The sequence below is a fragment of the Zootermopsis nevadensis genome, unplaced genomic scaffold (assembly GCF_977971745.1).
Source record: "Zootermopsis nevadensis isolate Lab colony 2312 unplaced genomic scaffold, Znev_1.0 Znev_ptg000020l, whole genome shotgun sequence".
Taxonomy (NCBI): Eukaryota; Metazoa; Arthropoda; class Insecta; order Blattodea; family Termopsidae; genus Zootermopsis; species Zootermopsis nevadensis.
Window position 1 is genome coordinate 6,265,265 of NW_028259152.1, and position 27,897 is coordinate 6,293,161.

General features: G+C 34.2%; 1 protein-coding gene and 1 long non-coding RNA gene across 8 annotated transcripts in view; one reads left to right on the forward strand and one right to left on the reverse strand.

Annotated features, from left to right (window-relative positions):
* Nucleotides 1-24,657, reverse strand: part of hiw (MYC binding protein highwire) — a 123,096-nt gene extending 98,439 nt beyond the window's left edge. For 6 of the 7 annotated variants that reach the window (XM_087352130.1, XM_087352129.1, XM_087352126.1 and 3 more), the window contains exons 1-23: nt 24,559-24,657; nt 24,233-24,336; nt 22,693-23,014; nt 21,558-21,711; nt 21,111-21,313; nt 19,803-19,938; nt 19,029-19,210; nt 16,670-16,837; nt 15,977-16,195; nt 15,476-15,680; nt 14,618-14,785; nt 14,378-14,530; nt 12,621-12,828; nt 11,571-11,740; nt 10,326-10,550; nt 9,161-9,486; nt 7,751-8,009; nt 4,958-5,111; nt 4,216-4,505; nt 2,724-2,851; nt 1,600-1,734; nt 995-1,086; nt 723-903 (exon numbers count right to left, since the gene is read on the reverse strand). In XM_087352130.1, coding sequence (XP_087208256.1) covers nt 723-903; nt 995-1,086; nt 1,600-1,734; nt 2,724-2,851; nt 4,216-4,505; nt 4,958-5,111; nt 7,751-8,009; nt 9,161-9,486; nt 10,326-10,550; nt 11,571-11,740; nt 12,621-12,828; nt 14,378-14,530; nt 14,618-14,785; nt 15,476-15,680; nt 15,977-16,195; nt 16,670-16,837; nt 19,029-19,210; nt 19,803-19,938; nt 21,111-21,313; nt 21,558-21,711; nt 22,693-23,014; nt 24,233-24,327 — 4,173 coding nt within the window. In that variant the 5' untranslated portion in view covers nt 24,328-24,336; nt 24,559-24,657. The other variant, XM_087352124.1, reaches the window with a different exon arrangement.
* On the forward strand, nt 24,570-26,143 carry LOC147873274 (uncharacterized). Its single transcript, XR_015536003.1, has 2 exons — nt 24,570-24,705; nt 24,823-26,143. It is a non-coding gene; the product is annotated as an uncharacterized LOC147873274 (long non-coding RNA).
* The last annotated feature ends 1,754 nt before the right edge of the window (nt 26,144-27,897 follow it).

The window sequence follows — 27,897 nt, forward strand, 5'->3', positions numbered from 1 at the left end:
GAATACATTAGCATTAACAAAATTTTCTGTTGTTCAATATTTCTTTCTGCTATGAATCATTCACTAAATAGTATGTATTAATATAATGTTGGCAATGATACCAAGTTTTATAATCTACAAAAGCAACCAATTTTGATTGGATGTGCTCGAAAATTAACATTACAAATGTGCTTTTATCTTGTGAGATTACTCATTGATCTGATGATGCAGGTAGCAAGCACCTCTAAAACAATGGTAAACTTCTACGAGACAAACAGCACAACAACCTAGAAGACAACCATCTTCATGCTTTTATCTTCTTTGTGTCTTGAAGAATTAATAAAATAGACAACATAACAGTAACTTGTTTCTGTTTGTTATATGCATGAAGCATCATCATCAAACATTTTAAATATAAAGGTAGTTTACCAATAACTGTTTGGGTTTCCCAAATATTACACTTACACAGAAGGATTATGGATAAACTGGTGGAAATGGTACACCCAGAGGGGAAAAAATGTCTTTACTTCCATTCACAAACCATCCTACCACTTAACACTAGATAACCTATACTGTTGAAAAGGCATTATTAAATAAGCTATCAATCAAACTATCAATTAAAACTTCTGACACACTACAAGAACTCTCTATGTATAATATGAAAGACAATTAATACAAGCAGTCAAATTCTGATTTACAACTTTATATATACATGCAATTATATTAATAGTCTTGCAACTTACTTTACTGACAGCTCGTGAAAATTCACGGCTCAGGACATACACTGGTTCTGAGTGTTCAGTTTGTCTGTTAGGTGTCCGGTTTTCAGGTGTTACCACTCTGTACAATAATTGAGGAATCTGGCCAGCATTGACATCAGTTCCATTGTTTGACTTCTTGGAGGACTTGAAGTAGAATACAACTCTATAAAAAGCATACAAATTTAAGTCAACATTGTTTCAGTCATCAAAGCTTCATAATAATATCAACAAATTTGATACATATAGAAACTTACTGGTCTTCAGTAGTAACCATTCCCTGTCCACTGGAGCCGCAGTCACTAGATGGACCACTGACTCTAGCCCAAGCAACATACCATCTGTTTGCCTAGAAAACACACAGAATCGCAAAGGGAAATTATATACTGCAAATGAATGAGGTAAAAGTGAAGTGAAGTAAAAGTAAAAGGACTGATTGACTGATATTCTGCTGCAATGCAAAAGAGAACAGGAAAATTTGTAAAACTTTGTTGCACGAAAAACAAAAAAAATGTCCATATAAACATAAAGTTGGCCAAACTGTATGGGTTACTAACATGGAAGACTAGGAGATGCTGCATGATTAATGTGCACATACTTATACCCAAATATAAGTTACATGCAGCACCTGGACCAGAGTATAACACATTATGCAAACCACAAGCACTTGGTCTAGTACAATTTTTCAGAAAATGGCATATCCATGACCATATTAATCTCATCATTTAACATCCTTATATCTATACAAAAACAATCCATTTCACCTAATAACAGCAATTCAAAAACATAATACTCAGAAATTAAATAATAATTTTAAAAAGCAATCACTTTAACTTAAAATAAAATTAAAATTGCCACTAACCTGTAAAGGTACAGGTTCCTCAAATAGCATGGGATACTTCTGACGAGGCCCACACTCATATGGCACTTCCTCAGTCTCTGCCAACATCTCTCCATCAGTTTCCTGCTCTCCGCCATCAACACCGATGTCAAACAACTGCAAATGAACATGTTTTGGTCACCTTAATTTTAAGAAAACTCTAGTCATGTCAGTACAATTTCCAAACATGTGATGTGTGTTGGAACCTTCTTTATACAAACAGAATAGCAACAGTTTTGCAGAGAGAGCATCAAAAGCATGTCATGCTGTGTTTAAATGTACACGCAGCATTTTGTGTGTGGTAACTGCCATTTAAACTAGAAATGAAATATAAATTGTGACAGTCCCCCACCTCATCATGCAAGACAACTGCAGAACATAGTCACGGCTCTGAAAGTTAGGCATGTCACTTTCTTCAAGTACCAGACACTTGCACTGGATCTATTCGTGCAGCCTTGTACCACTATTAATGGTATACAATGGTACTCATTGTTATGCAACAATGTGTGACATGCCCTGTATAAAAAACCAGAATTGCTGGAAGATGGCAAACTTTTCCTCCAAGACATCACAATTGCAATTTGTAAAACTTGTCACAGGCCTTGTGTTGGTGCACCCTAATTATTCACCAGTCACATCACCAAATGACTATTTTTTGTTCTATGAAGTGAGGAGCTATATCAGGGATGCCAGTTAGAATCTGTAAATTCCATAAACAAGGCTGTCACAATAATAAACTCTAAAAGCAAACAAGATTACAATGCTGTGAATGATCAACTACGTCAATCAAGACAGAAGTGGGTGTCGAACAATGTGGTGACCATGAGCAACAAGAAAGGTATGACTAAGATAATGACAGTTTCTATGCTTTTTTTTTTTACTTTTAAGTCCATGAAGTTATGGGATCATTTTCAATCTGAGAATGTCATATAGATAAACCTAATTAAAGTCTGAATTCATCTTACACTTCAATAAATATTAAATTACATGAAAACAAGGTACATATGTACATGTTGTATCACAGACATAAAGATATAAACTAGTCTCTAGTATTCATATTTAAATCAGTTTTATAATATTTACAACTGCTTATACATCAACCACACCTTAATTTTCCCTGTGTATTCACCACGACCTCCAAAAAGGCCAAAACCTCCAAGAAGGATGTCAGTATCTGCCATAAATCTGACTGCTTCGATGGAATGTCCAGAATAGCCCCATCCTCCTCCATGACCTGCAGAAAATCAATACAAAAATTAAGGATCATGACAATTTGTACCCTTCCTTTAATATTGTTGGACAATTAAATAAAGAAGGAAGAAAGGGTAAAGCATCCAGCATGAGGGAATCACTTTTTGACGTAAATACGTCTATATGGAAGGGTCATTCCGCAAAAAACTGTTACGAAAAGTGTAACGAAAAAGTGACAGAAAAATGTGTAAGATCTGTATCAACAAATCAACAACAATGTGTAAATATGGACCGACAACAATGGTCAGCTTGATGACATTGAAGATAACATTACATTACTTTACTTTACATTACATTACATTATATTACAGAGACCTAAATATAATTTAAATACAGAGACGTATTTACGTAAAATTCTCCGGAACCGCGGTTCCACTGTAACTTTTTATAAAAGCTTGATGGAAGAGAACAAATGGAATACAGAAGTATAGACATGAGGAAAATATAACATGTGAAGTGGACTGTATTGGTGTGGAATAGGGTCCATTAAAGGGCTTTGTGAACCTAGTGATGAATGTTTTAGCTCTTTCCATTATCTGTTAGTAGTTCAGTTTCAATTCCCTGCCTGTACATATGACATAAACAGGTCGATATTATTTACTACTGTCATCACTTTACTGTTAATTTTCTCCATACAATTTGTATCAAAAACAGTATATACAATAACAAAACCTCATAAGCCACTATGTGCACAGTAACTTAGTCCATAGTAACTTAGTGTTAAAAAAATAAGTGTACATTTTTAAAAAGTATGAGCATTTGAAACTAATTAAACAAACTTAATTATACAACAAAAGCTTATTAGTATCAACCAAAACAATAACACAATTTTTCATTTAACTGGCAAATGATTTAGTCTTAAGCAGACACTGTGTGAGGAGTTCCTCACTGGAGAAAAGGAGTTACCAGAAAATGGTTTTGCCATATCAGCCCTGAATCATGACCCCTTAGATCTTCATAAATAACTTCTATTAACTTTCTTGTACAGGGTTATGTTAGATATCATGTCAATGTCCCACTCATGGGTGTCATGCTTTAGTGCTTTAGCACTGAAATTGTGAATCCAGTGCAACAACCTTGGAAAATGTTTGGGATAACTTCCTACATCATTTGAATATTGTCAGAATTATGAGTGCAGTATTTACTGAGTACCTCTGAAGTTATGAAACTCTGAAGTTAATAAGATATTGTAGGTGCGTCATTAATATATTTTAATACTATTTCTGAAGTTAATGTTTAAACTGATATAATAACTTTTATAGGGCAATCAATTTATTCTAAAAAAGTTGAGTGTAAACCATTTGAAATAACCTCGTGTATGCAACAGTTTCTTTATTCATAACTCACTTTCAAAGCGAGTGACAGCTGAAAAGTCCTCCCTGCTGTATACTTTGCCACAGCCAGCCTGATTGTCTTCACTGTCTTCCCTGACAGTAAAATGCTGATCTTGTGCATGAGTCAGAGTGTCGAGACAACTAAGGAGGTGCAGAGCTGCCTGAGATCGAGTGACAAAGCAAGATGCTACTACAGGCAGAGCAAGCTCTGGACTGAGAATTGATGGAGGAAGAAATGCAGTGGCTCTGGACTCACAAGCAACCACATTGTAGCACGTTACATCATGGGTCCCAGGGTGATAGCTAATAAAATAAACAACATGAGATTTGAGGCTACCATGGCAGTCAAGATGCTAATCTTGATCTAGGTTTTAATACTGTGTGCACTTGTAGGTAGAACCAAAGTTTTGAAGAAACATGTATCTCCATCTTCAAGATGGAAGGGAGACAGTATTATCCTCCCAAACATTGATATCTTATCTATAAGTGTACGTGGCATTACAGTCCAGAAGACCAAGACTGACAAAATACAAACTGCAATATTTACATAAAAATTTTAAACACAAAATCACATAACTGTAACAGACATAGAAGATAGTCTTTGTACACTAACACTTTCACAAACAGAAGATTACTAAACTAAAACATACAACACAATCACTGTGTTATCACTGATAATGCAATAATGTGATCTGTATAGCATAACAGAAATTCCTTTCTAAAGCTCCCATCAAAAATATGTTTCATTAATTTACCTCCACAATACATTATACAGTGGATCAAGACAAGTGGCCGTGTTTGAAAAATCCACCTGGTCAACTCCACTAAAACTACTACAGTTGCCATCACGTTTGTTAATAGCCAAGCACTTGAAAGAATTTGCATGATCATTCTGTGCAGGCAGCAAAACTGAAACATAAAAATAGAATTTAGTATACCACAACACAACTAGAATATAATGTCCTTGGTCCACAGAGCAAACACAGTAGTACACTCAGATCTGAGTAACTTGTGTTTTGTTGTGGTCCCAGAAAAAAAGAAAATTATGTATAACAGAATAATAAATCTAAAACGAGCATTATAATCTGAGTATTTATACAGCTTTCCCACTAATGTCTTTGCTCAATCAATATGAACATTACATACTACCGGGTCTTCAATTTATGCGGTAACAGCCATGCTTGCATTGCGTGCTCGGCCAGTACACTGTTGACGTCGGCAGACTGGTGCGTGTTCTTCCCGTGAGTCACCGGCGAATCAGTTTCATTGCGTCTCTCGTGGCGGATTGACGTTGATAATATGGTGTATAGTATTAAGCAACGTGTGTTCTTAGTCGAAACATATACCAAATATTCATCCTACAGAAGATTCTGCCAAAAATTTTGCAGACTTTTCCTGGTGTAAGTGTTCCTAGCAGGTCCATGATAGACAGATTAGTAAAACAATTTCGTAGTACGGGATCAGTTTTGGATAAAAAGAACAGGAAACAGAGTGTATTGACGGAAGAGAAATTGGATGAAATTGGGGCTTTCTTAGAAAAAAGTCCAAAGAAATCTTTGGCACGTTTAGCTGCACAATCTGGCGTGTCATTGGGATCTGCTCACACAGCAACGAGACTTCTGAAATTGCGACCATATAAGACCACTGTTGTTCAGAGACTCACAAATCCTGACACTGGTGCTAGGATTCGTTTCTGCAATTGGTTGTTGGGATCCGTGCATGATGGGATTGTTAATCCAGAGCTATTGTTTTTTAGTGATGAAGCATGGCTGCATTTAAGTGAATATGTCAACACTCAAAACAACCGCTACTACAGTTCCGAAAATCCACATCAGTTGCATGAACATCCTCTTCATGACATTAAGGTTGGAATAACATGTATTAGTGACGAGAAATATTCGTAGTTCACTGTTACTAGCGGCACTGAAACTGATTCGCCTGTGACTCATGGGAAGAACACGCTATCTCTCTCCCACACCAACAGTGCACCCGGCCGAGCACGCAATGCAAGCATGGCCGTTACCGCATAAATTGAAGACCCAGTATTTAGCATATCTGGCAGGTAACACAGTACAACTGCATCTCATATTAACACTACTTCCCTCTGCTTGAGCTCGAGTATGAGTTATAAAAAACAGATTCTTGTTGGTCTGCATATTACTGCCATCTAGTCTCAAGAATTTAAGTTGTACATAAATGTCACATCACTGCAACAGTGTTCAAAGTCTTGTCTATTGAGCATAATATTGTCACCTGTGGTAACATTTCTCAGTTTTAAGCAGTTATAAAACTGTAAACATTTTTTTACATATAATGTCTAGTATTTGAATTTTGTGTTAGTAGTTACTATGACTTTTATTTATACACATACATAATAACATAAAGCTCAAAACAAGTTACATTTTTGCCTTAAAGTTATATTGTTTTAGGATAGCAGTAAAAAGATATTTCATAGTAAAAGGTTAAAACTCTGAGAAAGTGCACACAATGAATGTGAAAATGGAAGTGACAAACACAAATGGGTGAGCATCATTTAGAAGTCGTCAAAAACTTAGTTACACTTATCATTCGAACAATTCTTAAGAACACAGCCAAAATTAAGAGTTTAGTAAATAATTAATTCAGGTAGCCCTCCATTTGTGCTGGTTCAATTTGCGCTGATTCAGAATAACACCATTTTGATACCAGGAAGTCAAAAAGTGAAGAAAAATTGTTTACTATTATTTATAACGTTTTACAATGTATCTCATACTTATTCTTATACTAAATTGTAATTATTACATCGCTGATTTTAAATAAAAATTATAAATACGGTCATCTCTACAATTACGTATGTTTCGTTAACGTGAATTTGCTTGAATAAGATCAATGAATCGGTAAAAGCTGTTTGTGAAATGCAAACTTTTGCATATGTGAGTTTGCTCTTATGCAATTTCATTCCTGGCACTTTAAACTTTCAAAGGACTAATTTAATCTCTGCAGAGGTACCGGGGTTATTTTGACTACGTGATTTTCTATAGGTCGGCATCTTACATGAACAGCAGAGATGACTGTACACATCAATCACATGAAAGAATCGCAGTCAATCGCGGGGACCAATGAATTGCTGATTGTAAGTGTATAAAATATATTTTTTAAATTCCCTTTATTTTATTTACGTTATTTCAGAGCTTTAAATGTAATGCCATTATATTAATCGTCAATGTTTGGGTGCTGGGAACACATTGTATTAACTTCTCATTGATTTACATTATAAAAGAGTTTGAATTTACAGCAATTCCGTTTATGCCGGTTCGTCTAGGAACACACCCCTGTCGTAAATCGAGGGCTACCTGTACATTCCTACAGCATGTCTTGCAACTACATTTTTTGATTACTATGTAATATATACTATGTCTCTATATTCATTTGTCAATTCACATTACATTCACACATCATCATGATAAGTAGGATCATAATGTATTTTATTATAAAATACTAAGAAATTTTGTATCATAAATTATTTTTCAAATTAAATATAAACCTTTTGATAATCTAACAAAACTTACTAATGCTGGTTTTATTGGCCATTACTGTAGACCTCGTCAAACTCAAAGAATTAATCAGACTTTCATCTATTTTAAGATATGTCTGATCACCAGATGCCCCAACCCAAGTGGCCCTTCGCCCATGCCTTGGTCCAATGTTTGGCACTGGACCTGGATATGAATACCAAGGACCATCTCGACACAAGCAATCATCCTTTTTGTTGCTGGTGACTGGTAATTCATGTCCTATGGCAGGAGATGGACGTCCCAGTTGACCTTTCTACAACATTTAAAATATGAGTGTAAAAATTTCATATGGAAAACCAACCACTACAGAATTCCTCTTTCAATTATAGGAAAATTGAATGGCAATATTCTAACAATATTTAGGTACATGTGAGTGTGTCCTATGATGAATGTTTTTTCTACTACCTTCTCTTTCACCTAATTTATGTTAAGTCTTTGGTTCTGACCCAATGACAAATTTAAAATATAATTATGAGGATTGTACTTATAATTTACTAACCTCTGGTTAAATCTGATTCTGTTTCACTCTATGATTGTAAGCATTTTATATTCCTTTTATAATCAATTAATTTATATCATCTTACATTTTTATTAAATATGACAACAAGAAAATAATATCTTACTTCAAGTGAACAGACATTTAAATATAAAGTCCACAAATGCCCTTTCCTTCACAAAACAAGAGCATATTTATTTTGAAAGCATGAAGACTATAGGAGATACCTTCATGCAGAAATGTTATTTTTCTATATGGCAATAATAGCCTTTTATGACACTGCATGTAAATCAATATCAGCTTGTAAAATGTATGTATCAATCTATTACCAAGTGGTTGTAAACAACTACAATCAAGCAGCACTGTCTCAACTGGTGGGGGGAAAGCCTCTGAACCCATAATAAAGCAGATTTCTTGTTTTGACCAGCAAGGAGAAAACACACACAGCAATATATTTTTATTCATGCTGATCTTAACACAAGTCATTCATAAAAATCCCCCATGGTAAAAACAGGCTCCAAGTGTACTGTTAATAAAACAAGAAGTAAAGAAAATAACTTTTTCTGAGGACAATAATGTAATATAAACGTCACAACAAAATTAGCGTATCACTATGCAAATTATACGCCTAAATTTTATCTTTGATTTCACACCAAACAAATGAGTTTACATTGATAACAACAATTAAAATGTGAAGATGATCTTATCACTACACTTACCTATGGATGATCAACAGCAACATGTGAAAAATTGGCTGGTCAGATGGTGATGAAGCATTAATACATAGTATTTACTGTACACAAGACTAGTAATATGTATGGATAAAAATATACATATTATATGTAGCTGCTTTATTATAAAATGATTTTAAACATAAAATAAAGTGAATCTCTAAAAAAATATCATACCTGGTAACTTCCAAATGTGTACACCTCTCCTTTATTATTAAGTACAGCAGTATGATTACTACCAGCTGCAACATGAACTGCATGCCATGCTAATTTGACCAGTGTGGGGCCCCCACGTGGAAGGAGATCACCAATGCCTAGCTGGCCATATGTGTTACTGCCAAAAGTCATGACTTCCCCACTTTGAAGCAACAGCACTGTATGATGTAAACCACAGGCAATTTGTACCACAGGACTCTCAATAGGTAAATGGACTCTTGCAGGAGGAAGAGATGTTACACGACTGGCATCTCTCTCCACATCACTACTCCCAGCTTGCTCCTCAACTGGATAACACAGCAAAACAGAGTAAAAAGATATCACCTGCAAAATATAAAAGCCAGTTTGATGCAAGTCTGCTATAATGTTTTCACACTTATTTGCTCACACAGAGGAAATGAGCATGAATCTCACAAAAACAAAGTCTAACAAACCTCATACAAAAAGTTCTCAATGATGTTATATTGCAAAATGTTCTGTATAAGGGCCCAAGGTTCTTCAGTTTCATGAGACTTTGATAGAACATGGAGCAAAAACATTTCAATGGAACAAATTTGGTGTGATGAATATTGAAATTCAGTGAATACTTTTGCTAATAATGTAAAAAAATCTAAACAGACAATGCTATGCAACATAACTCTACATGTATATTGTCATGACTTCAATTTGAGAATCCTGCACTAAACAGATGACCTACTGCCACACTACAAAGATGTCATGTTTGTTCCAAGATTCACATTAACATGTTCTAAGTTTCATTTCCACAACTATTAAACTTTATATGAATGTTTTTCTTTTGTGAGCTGAGTGCTACATGTCAGTAAGTATTGCTGTATTAATGATAATATTAAATAAATTAATTACATACTCTCTAATTTGGGGAAAATTTTTACCAACCAGATGTTTAATTGCCTTCATAAGTATTAAACATAATGACATATGTTTTAAAATGTTGTAAACTCTAATGGACTTATACTGTAGTTACTGTTTAGCTGGTGTATCACTAATTCAGGTGAGAAGGTTTAAGACAGTTATGCAAAGACAAAAAGAATTTAAGATGTGTCCCAAAAAATAAGAAAATATACATAAAAAAATTCATCTAATAAATTCTGTGATTCTAACATACCTAGTATACTTTGAGCAGCTGGTATAACTGGTGGTGGAGGGCGAAATACTGATGGAACAGGCTTTGCTGTTACCACTGTAACAGTTGAAGGACCAGCCCTAGTATTAACACCTTTCATTTTGAGACAATGCTTGGTTGACCCACTAGCTAATCTACCTCGCTGCCTCTGCTTTCGTTCATCCAACCGTCGCTGCAAATGATCCTGTAAGCGTGCTCCATGTCGTCCTGAAATAATCATCATATATTCAAAGTCATCAGCCGTTCAACATATCTTTAAAAATATTTAAATTCAAACAAACCAATTATGGGTCCCTCAAATGCAGAGACTGAAATTCTTAAGTTCATCTAATTTAAACTCCACAGCTTGATACTTTACACTTCATATTTTACGGAAGTGTAGGTTACTACATTTCATTAAAGTATTAAGTACAATGAGTGAACTTAGTGAAGCCAAGAAACTTATCAGAGACTAAATGTTTTAAAACAAATTTAATTTTCATTTAGTTCATCATCATTCACTTAAACAATAAAGCTGAAAAGAAGAAAACCTGAAGCGAAAAACTGTAAATTAACAAATTCTTTTTAAAGATAAAATGCTTTGAATTTCACATTCTTTTTGCTAATATGCAGCATAAGCAATGGTAATACAACACATGAAATTTACTGCACTAAGCAGTTCTTCTTCCAAATGTAACTTACATTACTGATGAGTTCAGGCACATTCACTATTATGACACTTATTGTCTTGTACTAAGCTCCTCTCTGATTTGCATCACTAAGCCCAGAAAATGTTATAGCAGTAGCTTGAAATTACTGACCTTCAAAACAGTTCCAACCAAATTCACTAATACAGACTCCATACAGAACATCCATGCAGAAGTGTAAAATATAAACAGATATGCACTTTTCACTGAGCCAACAGATGCAGTGGCAAGTTTTGTATTTGGGAACTTTAGATATACACATCTAATTGAACACTATTTTACTCATCTATCAATCCCATTCAGATTAATGTTCAACTGTTCAATTCAACAAATTGATGTCAGTGGCATGCTGGAGACTTTTTAGTTAGATAACACATTTACAAGTCTCCAATGTTAACAAAATGAACATAAGGAATGGAGAATATTGGCATATCAAACATCAGACTAGAAATGGTTTTAACATGCATGTTCAAAAAATTACATCATAACATTTACAGATGCACTTAAAACTATTATAAAAACTTCTGAAGGTGAAACCTACTTTCAGCATCACCTCCAAAGATAAGACCTAGTCTCATCATTCCAGCTAGATCACCTGCTCCACTAGGTCCCAAAATAGCAAGCTCCGAGTTGTCAACATTCTCCCTAGCACAGATCCGACAGCATCCACATTCTGCACAGCCGGAATCCCCTTCACCACACCCACATTCCCTGGTAAAAATATAGTAGCTACTAATTCTATAAAGTTTCTAAGTATTCACAAGGTACAAATAAAATAATTAATTTTTTAAACCTGAGATTAAACTTTAAACAAATGTTTTCTTTCAGTAGGTGAAAACCAAATATCAAGAACTGAAACATTTTTCACAAGCTGTCACCAACAAAAGACATTCTCAACAACTCACTCTGCTTCCAAATTAGGACTGTACATAAACTTACCTTGCTCACAAGAAACAGCAAAGTTTGCATCACAAAAACAAAGGCATCTGTAGAGAAGCTAAAGGAAAATGAGTTTTAACATAAAAATAATTTTCTGTCAAGTTTAACCACACAGTTGATAATTAAACTTGCCTGAAACATGTAGAATTTCCATATGCTATAGATAATGGTCTAACTTTAACAACTCAGAATGAAGAAAAGCATAAGCAAGTAAAAATGTTCGCATTTCAGACCAATTCATAAACTTACATTAGCTTCGCTGTGCTCATCAATCTTGGTAACCATGTCAGTCCACACTGATAAAATGAATGAGATAAGTACTATACAAAAAGTTGGTCAAGTTAAGAGAACAGTGATATGGACATGTGTCATTCATGGACAACATCATAACTTCAAGACCACCAAAAATGCGGGTGCTGGTAACTATGTTGACACTAGGAAGACAAGACTAGGAGGAGAAACCAAGTGGGAAAGACACAAAGTACAGAAATCATGGACACAGATATAAGTGAAGCATTTATGGGAGGACAAAGAAGGCAGAAGACTGTCAAGAGTATGGTAGAACTGTCACTTAATGATGACATTCATAGAGACTATTCAAGATCATTAACCAGAATTTCAAAATCTCTGTGCATATCCAAAATTTACTCACTGTCCAGGGTTCCGGTCAGGCCGCATGCTACTCAGGCAACTGATGCTATAGCCTGTACATTCTCGACACACAGTACACACCATGCAGAGGTCATGCTTCCATTTGTGTTTCCCTGGAGGACACATTGTCTCTTGGGCATCCTCCCAATCCAGCTCTTCATTGTCTGCCTCCTCCTCACCTGTAGTCTCCATAGCAACTACCATAGGAACTACATAATGAAAAACTACATCAGAACAAAACACAGTACATTCTGTTACTACATTCATGAAATTAATTGAGTTCTTTGAATTGGTATGTCAAAGATGGGAGGAGTCTCCTCCTGTCCGCAGCCATTACAGAATGTCACTTGGCCTGACAGAATTTCATGAAATGTTAATTTTTAGCACTAAGTAATTAAAATAATTACTTGAAACACAGTCGTTTTTGAGAAGCTTAGTCACTATCCACCCAGAGTCAGATTAATCTAGTCCACACCCATCTACTCTATTTCCTTAAAGTCAGTTTCAATGTTATCCTGCCATCCAAGCCTCTGTTTTACAAATAAGTTGTCTCTTCCCTTCAGGATTTCTGATCAACCTTATACACATCCCATCTCCCATGCATATTATATGGATCACCCATCTCAACCACTATAATTATTTCATCATATTTTTTCAGAACAACATTTAATTTGTCCTAATATTTTTCTGGTTATCTGTTTAGGGACAAATAAACTTAATTAAAAATTAAAAAGTCTACTGTTCTTGTGTTCAATAACTACATGATGCAGAATTTTCCATCAGACAATTAGTAAATTAAGACTCGCTATTCTGTGAACCACAGGAAAACACTGGAACCTGGCAAGATACAATTCCTTTACTATACAACAAAGTACAAAAAATGAATCTCCTAAATTTTGCTATTACTTTTATATAATCCTTTAGCCTTGTCATTCCAACATTTTACTATTCAATATAATGCACACAAAACTGACATAAATAACATTTACAATTTTTACACCTTTTTTTATATCTCCGTAATAACAAACAAAATCACAAAGTCAATATAGACTTCAAATCCTCACGATCATACACTTGATTTTCATGTGTAGCCAACAGCTGTTTGCATAGATAATACAAAACACTCAGACGTAATCATTAGATATGAGGTGTTACCAAATTTTGTTCAAATTACTTCTTTGGCATACCCTAAATAAACACAGTACCTGCAAGTGTTCTTGCATATGCAAAGACTGAAGCTCTTCATTTTTGTTGAAACACATATCAAAACATTATTTAAAGCAGAAAATAGCCAAAACTTTTTTCTTTGTATAAGAATGTGATCACAGTAAATGTATTTTTAAGAACTGCTGCTACAGACAGCAACATTACACACAAAAAAATAAACACCAATATAACATAAGTATTTAGGTTCTCTGAGGTTTCAATGTGGGGCATATAAAACTGTGTACCATAAAGTTACATGACAAAAGTTGTGGGAAAGACATAATGACCCTTACTTTCCCGCAAACATTTCAGTCTATATAGAGACCAACAAAAACTACAAATTAAGAATTACATAATTTCATAATCCATTTTTGTACATAATATCAACCAGCATAGGTACCAACTATGTTAAATTTATTGGACATAACAGCAAAGTTTATTGCCATCATCATGTTTGAAATTGCTGATACAAAAAATATTTCATACGTGATCTTAAGTCTGTTCTCTTCCATTTTATCCATAACAAAGTGTATTAAGATTTATATACAATACCTTCTTTGATTTGTGCAGCAAAGTCTCTGCCACACTGCCCCTTATTGTTTATCCCAAATGTATATACATGTCCTTTATTGGTGAGGGCCACAGTATGAGCCTTTCCAAGTGAAACTTGCGTTACATGCACGTCCTTTAAGTCAGTTACAAGTCCTGAAATTTGAAACAATACAGTTGGATTACAAGTAAAGACAATTTCTGAAGGCAAACAACATTAGATTCTTTCTTTCATCATTCTACCTGTAGAGCTATCACAATGTGCAGTGTCTTTTCCAAACATAAGAAGTTCTCCTTCTTTAGAAACAAGGGCAGTTGTACCATTGTTACATGCTGCATGCACAATGTTCAGTCCATCAACTTTAATCATCTTCTTTGGTTTCACTGGTTTTGGTTGACGTCGGGCTTTGTCTAGAAAGAATCGTAATAAAAAGAAAATCAATGGTATAAGAATTATGTAAACTGAATATGCACCTAACATAAATGATATGTGAAAAATATTTAAATTTTCTACATAATACAAACTTTAATAACAAATTCTTTTGAAAAAAAAATGTACTATATATGACATTAAAACAGTCACTGAATGACAAAATATGAAAATAGTACACACTTATGCAAATAACAAACTACATGGCACAGACAGTTGAAATTTCTAGTGGGGTTTAAAATAAAGAGAACCAAGACCTTCTGGGCTTTTAATCTGACTGGTAGGTAGGAGTTAATTTTAGGGGTCCTAAAACCAACAGCAATAATAAATCTAAAATAGGAAATCAAACAGCAAATTTGGGTTGCACAGTGATCAGTATGAGATGTGGAGGAGGAGAAGGAGCAGCAAAGAAAATTAAATATGACAGAAATCAACAGAGTTGAAGCATGAAAATGGCAGTACAAAAAGTGAAAAGGAAGGAATGCTGAAAAGCCTTTTATGGTTTCTCCCAGTCACATCAAAGCAACCAAAGATCACTTTGTTCAAAACCTAATTTTGTTTTGTTTTGGAAAACTGAATAAATATTCTTACACTCTTCCGGAATAACCTTCAGGTTTGCATTCCAACATACAGCTGCAAATATAACATAAAATGACCTTGATTATTCTTACTCTGGTCTCCATCTTCTCCTCTTCGAGCTGTTCCAGCAAAAAATACAGTGCCATCTTCAGCCAGAAGAATAGCATGCAGACCCTCATGTCCAATGGCAAAATGAACTACCTTGGGTGATTTGGTAACAGGAAGCTCTGCCCATTTTCCACTCCTCAAACCACCTTGCTTGATGCCCAAACTTGAAGACTTACCACAGTAGAGAATCTAATACAATGACAACACAAAGTCACACAATTATGAATATCTAAGAAAAATATTGTATTTTTTCTACTTGTAAATGTTGAATTATGCCATAATTATAATTTCTACAATTAGTTAAAACATCACCTAGGTACAAAATGTATTATTAATATCAATTAACTATTGCAATGTTCACATAAAATTCTAGGATGTGTTCATGGTTTCATATTCTATTAAAAGTACCCATTATAAAGAAACAAAAAAATTGTTTTCCTCCACTTAGTCAACCAAACTATCCTGAATGCCTTTTTAGCACCTACCTTTCCTGAATTTATCCTTGAAAGCCCAAAATCCTTTCCTGCTGCTATAACAACAGTCTCTTCGTCACATCCAGTATGTATGGTATGGATATTAGCATCTTCATCAAATGATGCAGTTCCAAAAACATCCAAACATTTCCTTGCCAATTTCAGTGGCAATTCATTTACAGACACAACAGGACTGCTTGCAGGATTCACCATTCGAACAACAAAACCATCCTGGAAGGAATTATGAAATACAACCATTTAAAAATATATTAATATTACTTTAGCCGAGAAATAGAAAATTAGAAATCAAGACAAGAAAGTAACCACCCATATGAGATTCTACCACGAATTTGACATTGTGATCATACATCATTATTTGTACAGATTGTTGTTCAGACATTAAGAGTGGCTCTTAAAACTGTTTAACATACAGATTTTATTAATTTACTACTGACCCAATTATTTTAAACAGATTTCCAGTAAGTGTGATCACACAGCAAAACTTATTAAAACAGGAATATACTACAATAGTACTAAATAGAATACATTACTTGCTATTTCAGAGACAAAAATTTCAAGCTCTCTGAAACATCACGAATATAAATACAAGGTCAAATAAATTAATTAAGAGTGAAATGTTAAAAACATCAATACAACCGCAGATGGAAAGAAACTGCAAACCCTAAACAAATTATATCAACTCACGTCTTTGGCTGATGTGATCATCCCAAGATTCTCTCCATCTGAGAACATTACACATGCTCCCCAGTCTTTACCTTCCAAGTTCACAACTTCAGAAACCCTGAAAGACTCCTTATCAACTGCTAACAACTCACAACCTTTCTTGTTTAAGTTCTTGAAGTATAACAAACCCTAAAACAGAGGCATACTATTATTACAGAGGGAAAGGAAACTCTCTAAATTAGTGTACAAAAGAAAAACATCTCACATACAATACTTTGGTCCTCAAGTGTTTCACATTAAAAAGTGCAATATGGAGTAACAATTTTTAAAATTTACCTACTCCAGACTCAAAATTGTGGTTGCTTCTGACAGTATCCCCATCATTCAAAGACACTTGATATGTCTTTCATAGCATCAAATATTTATTGCTTCCAACAAAGGATGTATAATAATAATCATCATCACTCTGCCAAAGATTGGGCCCTTGACCCATTCCGAATAGTTGCTCAAGGCAACTTAAAACAAAATTCAGACTTGCTCAGTATACTTAGTATAGATCCTGAATACAAATTTTCACTTTCTTTCACCCACAGTGGCATATCATCATCATCTTCTTCGCCATCATTGTTATTATAATATAGTAAATACTTGCAGATATAATGATATTAAACTTTACTGTACTATGGATGTGGCAAAGTGGACTTTAAATTTCTGGTTAACAGTTTAACAGTATGCACATAAAGCTGGACTTCATGCAAGATGTGACCCAAAATGATGAAAGTCAAAGCTGTACATGCACTGATATGGAACATACCTAACATTGCTTAAAGATGTGATTCCCACTACCTGTATATCTGCTGCTTATAAGATGTGTGTAAACTTACAGCCTTATCAACATTTCTGAGATGAACAAATGATATTACAAAATGGGAGCACCCATAGATGAATTCTGTAAATACTACCAAGTGATAGTATGACAGCAAGAATAATGGCTGGCAGAGGGTATCTCTAGTTTAACATAGGCCGTAAGCCAGGACTGGAGTGTACGTAATCTACACATCACAAAAGCCTAAGCTTGAGCTGAGAAAACTCTGCACGCAGGCACGGAAGTCCTGTGCATTTCCTTACCACCAAGTCCACTGAAGCCTACAGATACCATGCCACAGTTCCCAAATTTCTGGACCATTGCTTCAGAGATGTAACTAAACCTTCTGAACAGAGACCTGCTTCAGAAATTACCAGTCATTTAGATGGTCAAGATTTTTGTTGCCAATTATGGATCAAAAAAGAATTCTGCTGTGTTCATAAGTCAACAAATGCCACTAAACATCCTTATATCATATTCCTATCTGGTACATATTAATATCGTCTACTTTTTACATTGCTTAGAGTGTGCCAAATATATACAAGTTCAAAGACCTTTCTGATATTTTGTAATGTACTACATTTTATGGCAAGAGATTGTTACCTGCTTGCTCAACCCCCAAGTTAGAGGACTACCCCTTGTCAATTGTCCATAACTGCTTATTCATTGTATTCACTACCAACTATACCTGGGACCTGATTCCTCCATCCACAGTACTGCGGCTTAAGACATTGTATTCATGTCAGCAGTCAAATTTTAAACTGAATGAAATGAAGTATTCTCACATGCTCAACTCAACAAGTACGGAGTTACAATTCATTGTTTCAGACACTGCCTCTGCCTTCTTCATCAATGTTTATGATGACACAGCCAGACACCTGAGAAGACTTTACTGATATATACTTTATTTGGAATAACTACAGACTGCTTGTATTTACGCCTAGCCTATATTATTCTCAAACAGTAAAGTGATTATTAAAATTTTTATTTTGTCAGTTTTACTGAATATTCTTATTTCATAAACTGACTTCCAAAACAGAGAACTAAGAAGCTGGATAATGAATTCAAACATTTTATACATGTTTTAAATTATAATAAAAAAGGAAGAAAACTCTTAGAACAATATTGAAAATGACAGAAAGATTACGTTTTGTACTACCAGGTACAAGGTATGCAGGCCTTAATGTGAGATACATGATAAAAAGCATTCATTAACTAAACAGTTACACATACTTCAAATTATTACAGATAAAATATGTATAGCATTATAATAATAAATCATGGCTGCTCAATGTGTACCAATTACCAATTCCTACATGAAATATTCAAATGACACTGATAAAAATGGTCAGGAATTTTTGAAGTTTTGCTTACACTTCTTGTGCTTAAGGAGCTAACCATTAGTTTCTCCCTTATGTCTGTAAAGACATAAAACATCTCCTAAACCATCCTTAAGATAACACTCGTAACAAAATATACAAAATTAAACTGTAAAAAAATGAAAGAATTGCTTACATTAGCATATCCTAACCATCCTCTGTCATCAAAATGGAATTCAGCTTTGTGAAGGTACACATGTCCTTTAATTGTGCCTCCATATCCTGAACCAATTTTAAGAAGTCCTCTGGAAGTGTAAAGGTACAGGAACTGTCCATCACTTGCTAGAGATTTGGCACTCAGTGATGCATTATACATATCTGGAAATGAAAGCATTCTTGGAAATGGGTAAATTATCCACTATTAAGGAGTAATTAAAGTAGTATGCAACTGTAACATTATAAATGTCACAGAACTGTTTGTTAGTGCTCAACATCTCAGATTCTTTATTTGATGGGCACATAAAGGTCTCTTGTTGTTCATTCTCTCCTATATTTTTCAGCTTAATAAATAACCACAAGGTGTTAGGTTCACTGTAAATGGTTGTGACCATGTGACCCAAAAGATTCAACAAAAAATAATACAACTCTAAATATATTCTAATTGGTTGCCTATAAAACTGTTGTATCATCCCTTGGTAGGAAAATTTTTAGCTGAAAATCTCTCCATGTGAGTCTCTACCTTCACCTCAGCAGTTCATCTTCAAAATAAATGTTAATTTGTTGTGTGTTTGTTTAAATAATTTTTTTTTCAATTACATGAACATACTAACAGTAAAGATTGGTCAGTAGGCAACATTCACAAAAGGCTAAAATAAATAAGGAATTTCAAAGATTCTATCTAGCAAAAACTCCAAACAGCAAAGAAAAATCCTCCCCTTGAATTTTGTAAAGAAAGTTTTATCATATACACCTCCACTCATCTTCACGTGGAAGGTGTCAACTCTGGAGTTCTTGGGTACACCATGAGTTATCCAGTCTGGTCTGACTACCTTCCCAAGCAACACACCATGCACACTTCTTTGCAGAGCTGTAAGTACTGCTGGCATCTGAAACCAACACAATAATTCTGCAATAAATATAAAGTATTTGGGAAAGAAACACAGTTTATTATTATAACTGACTAAACATAACAAAAAAGTGAGTTTTTATTTTGTCAAAGCCAAGGTTCAGAATGTAATGGAACTTTAACAAAAGAGAATGTAAAGGTGTACAGTGCCATTGATGGATCTAACACACAAGAAAATAAGTGAATTAAGAGCAAAAGTTCCATTTCCATCCCTACTTTCAGAAAGAATCTCTTCTCCTTCTAACCAGCCACCCACTACTCTTTCCCTGCAAATTCAGTGGTTGTATAATACTCCAACAACTCTGTTAATTTGCACATGGCTATGGTCTTCATATTCATTTAGCGTAGTAAAATCAATTTCCCCATTTATTCCACTTTATTCACCTTGAACTGAACTCTTGTAGCAAAAATTAACAATAAAATTCTGTTAATCACCACAACCCTAGTCTATTGTAGGATTTGAGGTTTTCACGGCAGTGAGTCAGAAGACAGCCATCTTCACTAAAGTCTATTACTGACCAATCTATCAACAACATACGGATCCTACTTTACTTACCTTTTGTCATATATTTAAAGTAAAAGACATCACAAATAATACACTTATAGGAAGTGATGGTTTTATAACTTCAAAATGACTTTCTTCTTCACTTTGTGCTGTACTCTTGTGGCAAAAATATGTGCTTCAAATTGCTTACACATATTAAAATCAATATTGCTGAGTGTATATAAATATAAATATGTACCATACTAAAAAATACTTCATATAAAACTTGCAGACCTAAATAAGATTTATAATTCATGCCATGTACCAAGTTAATGATCAATAAACTTTTGAGAAAATTAATATGAATTTCAGTTCAGCTTCAGGCAGGGGTTGTATAAGCTTATAGAAACTAAAGTAGAATCTGATGTTTGGTGTAGAAATTCAATACCAAATTGCATCAAAATCCATTCTACAGTTTCAAAGAAAACTATGACAGTTGGGCAGACACCACCTACCACTTATACAATCACTTAATTTACTTGGTGCAAATAATTCATAGAAACACAGAAGGAGGCAGATTTAATGGGAATATGTGTCAAGAGTCTACTCTCCTATTCTAAGTAACTACTACTGAGAAAGCAGTCTAAATTGTCATTATCAAAACATACATGTATGTTCTGTGAAGCAAGTGCTCGAGGGCACATGAGTAAGGCTGCTGTAGCACTAAGCAACTTTCCAGTGTCTCCCCTGACTACTACAAGGCTGAGCAGACATGCACAGCCCACAGCTGTGAGGTGACTTCCATCATTGGCAGCAGCTGACTCTGGCCCATGTGATGTTGCCAGATCAAGTAAAAGGTCAAATAAAGGATCTGGAAACAAATCACCATGCAGTAAAGACATAGGAGATACAGTGAAATAAATGCCAAATCATGTTTTTTTGGATTACATCTTATCCAAACCTGAAACTGAGGAAACGTTTAATTGAAACTGAAAAACTGAAGTTAAGGTGAATCTGTACATTGAGAAAGCTTAACTTCTTGTTATATTCATTTTGACATTCATTTATACCTGATGAGATTACATATCTTATGTGCTATGTCCACTAGATCTTACCTGTTACTTCAGTTGGTTCATTTTTAAGACCTTCTGGTTGCTGACCTTGCACTACATCAAGAAGTGCTACAAGTGCCTTTGTACATAAAAGAGGATGAGAAGATCGACTCTCACGAATAAGCTCAAAGACACTCCGCAGACCTACTCCTACAATCTATAAAAAAAACACTGTGCAATATTTCATTATAGGCATTTGCAGTTTCATTATTCTGTCAGCATGTTTGTTGCTTTTCTAAGCAAAATAGATAGATTACAAAAGTAAAATCAAATATTTAAAAACAACAATCAGTTACTACTTTATATGGCCCTGGACTAAACGAAATTTTTGCTTGTGGTCACTCAAAACATTAAATTTAATTAAAGTTAAACATATCTTCCAAGAATTTTACTCTCATATGTTCAACTCACACACAGCCTCATTTTTCACCTCCATAAAATCATTGTTGTAATTGTTACCACTAATACTGTTGCTGTTATTTGCAATGTTCAAATTTTCACCCAAATTAACAAAAAGGCCACACTTCACAGCACATTTAAAAGCTAATAAGATGCCAAACAAATGCTGGTATAATAAGACAATTAAAGGTATGAATCAAAAATTCCTGAACTACTTCCCTCTCTTAATATGCTGCAATACAAGCAAATATTATAATTACAGAACTGAGTAAACAAATAGTTTGTAAGAATTAAGCTGTGTTTTATTTCTGATGAATATGGCCTTACTTTTTAAAACTTCACTACTATACAAAATGTTACAATTTGGTGTTCATTGGTACTACTGACAAATATTTAAGTATCAGATTTAAGAAAACTGTTTCACATTATAAACTGCCAAAAAGATATGAACACATACATGACAATCCAAGATTGTTTATATTCCTTTCAAGAAATGGCTAATAATAAACTGAGGTAGCCTATAAAAATCAGATGTAATGTAAGTAATGTTAAGAGAAGCTTAAATTCCAACTGAATGTAGCCCAAGTCATTGTACAATTTCATTCTTATCCTGTATTTAATTATTAATTCAGATTTTCTACACATAAATCTCTACAATTCACAAGGTAGTTAACCACCAAAGGATTAAAAATAAAACCATGAAAGGTTTGTTGCTGTAGATATGACCTCGCAGTTATACCTTTGGTACTCGAAGTGGTGGTACTTCTCTAATTTTATCAGTATTCTCTTCACTATCACTGTCAATTTCACTACTACCATCTATTGGTGGAAAACTAGATGACGATGACAAATAAATCTGACAGGCCTGCTTCATCCAGCGTTCCAATACAGCCAGACGAACACTTGCAAACACTGCAAAACTTGATGCATTACTAGGAAGCTCCACTTCTGGGGGCCCAGACAGATTTGTCACATCCCCACATGATTCAATTTTTGCTCTTCGTTTCTCCTTGTTCTTTGTTGTTTTTCCATTCTTTCCTTTTTTCCAATCTGATCTTTTTCTAAAAACAAAATCAGATTAGTGCCACATTTTATAAACATGAAATCAAACTGTTCCCAAAGAATTAATTCAAAACAGGAGAAAATTCCATGTTCACAATCATTTAGCCTTTACTAAATTCAAAAAGTTTCTGTGAAGGCTTCTTAAAAGTTTCATAGTTAATTACAAAACTTTCAAAAGAATCATTGCTTCAAACACAAATACACAGTGTTACAGCCCACCACCATCAGAACCTAAAACTTCATCAGAATAAAATAATCAAGTTTTTAATGTATGTGTTAGTAAAACTAATGTAAAGGAGTAAGCCCATTTGCTGAGTTAGGAATATATTCTCTGAAATTCAATGACAGACATAACCTAAATGTCACTACCATGCATCAGAACCAACAGGCATGCAGCCAATGCCATACATAGTAGGCATAAAGTGCCTTTACAACTTTCAAAGCACATAAACATGTACTCATTATATATAACCTGCAGACTTTTTATGGGAATTTGTAAAAACAAATCTTTCCGCCATCCTATCAACAGACGCAAATGACAGAATAACATTACTGAAGCCACTGCACAGGTCATGCTTAACATAACATACTAAACACTGATGCTGCACCGTAAACAGTGACCGAATTAAATGGTTTTTTATAGCAGCTACTACAAACTCTATTGACAGTAATAAAGTATGGTGTGCAATGCTAAAAAACATTGCACTTTTACTGCAATGATCTGTAATTTTTAAGCATACTTGGTTTCTAGCAAAACATTATGTCTACATACTATTAATAGAAAAACAAATCTACCCAGGTGTCTATGTGCCATGTCATAAAGGTGTGTTAGGGAGAAGAGGTTAACGAGTATTACAAATATCACCGTTTGTAGATTAATTGCTGTATGTTGCTAAATCCTAAGATGGGTATTCTTTTATTAATTGTTGTATGTTGCTAAATCCGAAGATCGGTATTCTTATATTTCGACTTATTTTCAACGTCATTTATACAAACAATTTTGAATATATGCACTGACAAATACGATTCAATTACAAAGAATGTGCAGATAACATTCGCGACTTTCAGAAGAAGTTAATTCGAGCTCTTTGGCATTTTGAACTTCCAGAGTAATTTATTACTAATTATTTAAAGAGTATTTAATGCTAAATATACACCATAATTTACTGTATCATGCAGACGTCTTTAAGAGAGGTTAACTTAAATACAAATATAACCTTTGATGATCTGGAAAAACTTTAAACTGTTCGTGGAAATATTTTCCCAGAAGATCTGGCTCTGGCAACATTTTATCCCAGTCACCGGCTCCCATCTTCAGGAACTGAAAGACAAATCAGCTGTCACTAATGATGGTCATGTCAGATTCGCCAACTGATTGTTTCGCTTATAAACATTACAGGAAGAGTGTAATGTTCACATTCCGACCATAATATCTCTATCCAAAAACATGGTCAGGAGTTATAATGCATTATTTAGCTGATGTGTATGTTACTCATAAATGAACACCGACACCACACGATAACCCACACATATTTACACCTACCACACGATCCGTTACACATTGGTACACGGCCTAGTGTGTTAATTACGTCATCAATAAAAAGTTCCTTGGTTCTAATTTCAACGTTCCTTTCGTATTCATACGCCAGGGTGAAGTTCAAACACACTAGATTTATACTTCTCTCACCAGGTGATATATGTATGACATAATAACAAGGTTTCATAATTAACATGTTGCTTTTTGAATTACCTAATTTTTCTTTGGAAGTAATACTTTCCTAATCTGGTATCATACCAAAATTTACAGTTGATGAAAGTTGTCGTGCTACAAGCCGCGTCACGTCGCTGACCGGTGAACAAACCATACCTTCTGACGTTTCGAGAACAATCTCTGCTCTCATCCTCAGGGCTGCTTGGCAACCAATCGGATCCTTTACTAATCAACAGCATTTAATTAATTTTGCTACATTTGAAAACTAGTCTCTGCAAAGTACATATTTTTTTACATACGAAATAAATTATTTCATACCTATTATTGTTCATGTATAATTGTGATAATTTATTGCTAATAGTATGTTAATCCTTGCGACGGGCCGATCCCTCGTTCAAGGAGTCTTACCGAATGTCTATAGATCAAAGCCAACGAAAAGTTGGGACCCGCAGTGCTCAGGCACTTGAAGAATGGGTAGTTCCCAGTATCCCCCCAGTATGTTAGTAATTCTCATATTATTAAAGCTGTAATATTCCTTCATAATCCTTCCAATCTTGTTACTTATACACTTTCATACTTTTGTTACACAAATTGTTATCAGACTGCTTTCTGTCCTAGCACGGCTCCCAGAATCATAAATCATTAAAATTTATTTCAGTAATCACGCCCACTATTCATTGTAAAACATTATGTATTTTCTGAATTCTCATAACCTTTAAATAAAAATTACACAGAATGCATTCCACTTGTATTTTATCATAATTTATTATAAGATTACAATCTACAAAAGGTAAAAGAAAACATTAAGGACAATAAAATTATAATCACAACACAAAACTGTCAGTAAATATATATAATAGCAATATTATATTGGAGCTTACCATCTAGAAAGCACATATATATAGACAGGCAATGCTTTCAAATCATTCTTTCATGTTAATCTAATAGATCTGAAGCCAAACAAGAATATCAGACACCCAACTTGCACATCTGTTAAAATCACTTCCACGACTTTTTAATATTGATTGCTATACTGAGCTCATATTTCACTCTCATGGTCACACATATGGTACAACTAAGAACAGGTGTGTTGTATAGATATTACAGTATATTCTTTCACACAAATTACCTTATTTTTAAGAGACAATTGATCTACTCCTCTTTCAAATGAAAACGAATTGTCACATACGGCACAAAATTTATTCAGATTTTACACTTGGTGACATATGCAAACACATTAATCATGTACTGAGTCCAAACTGCTCACACAGGAGTTTCTTGAAACTGAACTGAACACTTGTATGTTAGAGGACTTACAAATATTTTTATACAGTTCAGAATTGATAATTTACACCACCATGTAATCAGGAAAGTCAGTAAGCAATGCAACTGCATACAGGATAAAGGCATATCAATATCAAGTAAATAAATTAAAAATAAAGATGTGTAATCTAATTTAAATAAAATTCATGTTTTCATATACCAAAAGAATCGCTGCAGCGGAAACTGAATGGATCATTATTACCAGACACGTGTGGAATGAATGAACTTTATGTTGATTTACAATAAGTAAAATGTATGTAAAAATGAATGCACAATCCAGCCTAACTTCAAATTTAGATCCACAATCACAACTCTGCTTGAATATACTATTCAAATAAGATTAATGTGTGTGAAGATTCTCTTCACTTTCTGAGGAATGACAATTTCCTCAGAAATAAACAGCAAAATGTTGCATGAATGTCTCAGCTCAATAAAAACACACAGGACACCCTTGTTACAGAACTATGGTACAGCTTACAAATATGGAAACTTCAGTTTTGTTAGCAGTACTAATCAGATAAAAAATGTTAGGAAAATGTTAAATATATCTGTTACTTGGTAACAATTTAACAGTAACTTCTTTCAATTTCTGGCAACATTTGTATTTAAAATACACCCTTTTATACATGTTCAATGACTTGCTGCTAACATATACAACTCCATATATTATATATTTATAAAAACATACACTGATACATATATACATCCATAAAAATGCTACAAATAAAATTCACACTGCTCTCTGTGAGATGAACTGAAAGCTAAGTGTTCTCAGAAGAAATTTTTGGAATGTCTCCTAACAAAGATTCCAATATTGTTTCATCTAACATATATTAATACCACTTTAAATACATATCAGTTTATGACTTCAATATTTCTGTGACTATGACACTTTCCAAATAAATTTAACTTTTTTTTTAAAATGTGTGGGTTTTCTGTTGAATACGACTGTTCTATATTTGCTATTTTAAGCTAGCTTAATTAAATTACAATAGAGCAATCTATTAAGTTTAAATGAGACTATAATTCATAGGAAGAGAGAATCAACTTCTTAAAAGTAATGATTCCATATGCATTTATTGTAAGGCACAACCCCCCCCCCCCCCCCCCTCCATTTCAAACTTGTAGCAGATACAATTTTGAGCTGACTTTCACATATTTTGCACTTCCTTTGGCAAACGTCCAAGTAATTCCCATTTACCTGTTTCAAAATTGTGTGCTAGGTCATGACCACAAAAATAAAACATTACAAAATTGTTTTTCTCATCCATACAAATGCAGGTGCAACTTGATTTTTTGGTTTTAACCCCTCAATCTCATTAAAGGACCTGCAAATGTCACCATTCCATGTACTCAGGACATTGAATGTTTTTAAGATATTCCATATGGGTTTAGTATGCCTTGAGAGATGGAAACTGTACTCCATTATTCATAATTACTAATCACCAACTTGAATATACTGCTGTTGCTTTTGACAGTTTTTTAATTTGTCACCCAGCATTTTAGGACACAGACTGTTTGGTGCTTCTATCTCACACACACTTTTGCAGCTAAATAGAACCAAAGAAATGTGTTAAGATTCTTCTTGTATTTGTACTGACCATCCAAATGGACATGCTGCAGGAAGGTTTCCCCAATCCATTTTTAGCCATGAAGTTGAGAGCCACGTCTACCTCGTCATGAACACATGAATTGTGATCAGAAGCTAATGTTTCACTTTCTTTCAAACTGTTTTATTACATGTTTATTTTCTACTGTTCTATATCACATTTTATATTACAAAAAAAAATCCCTTCTTTGTTGCAATGAAGAAAAAAAATGATATGTTTTGAAAGACAGTAGAAGTCA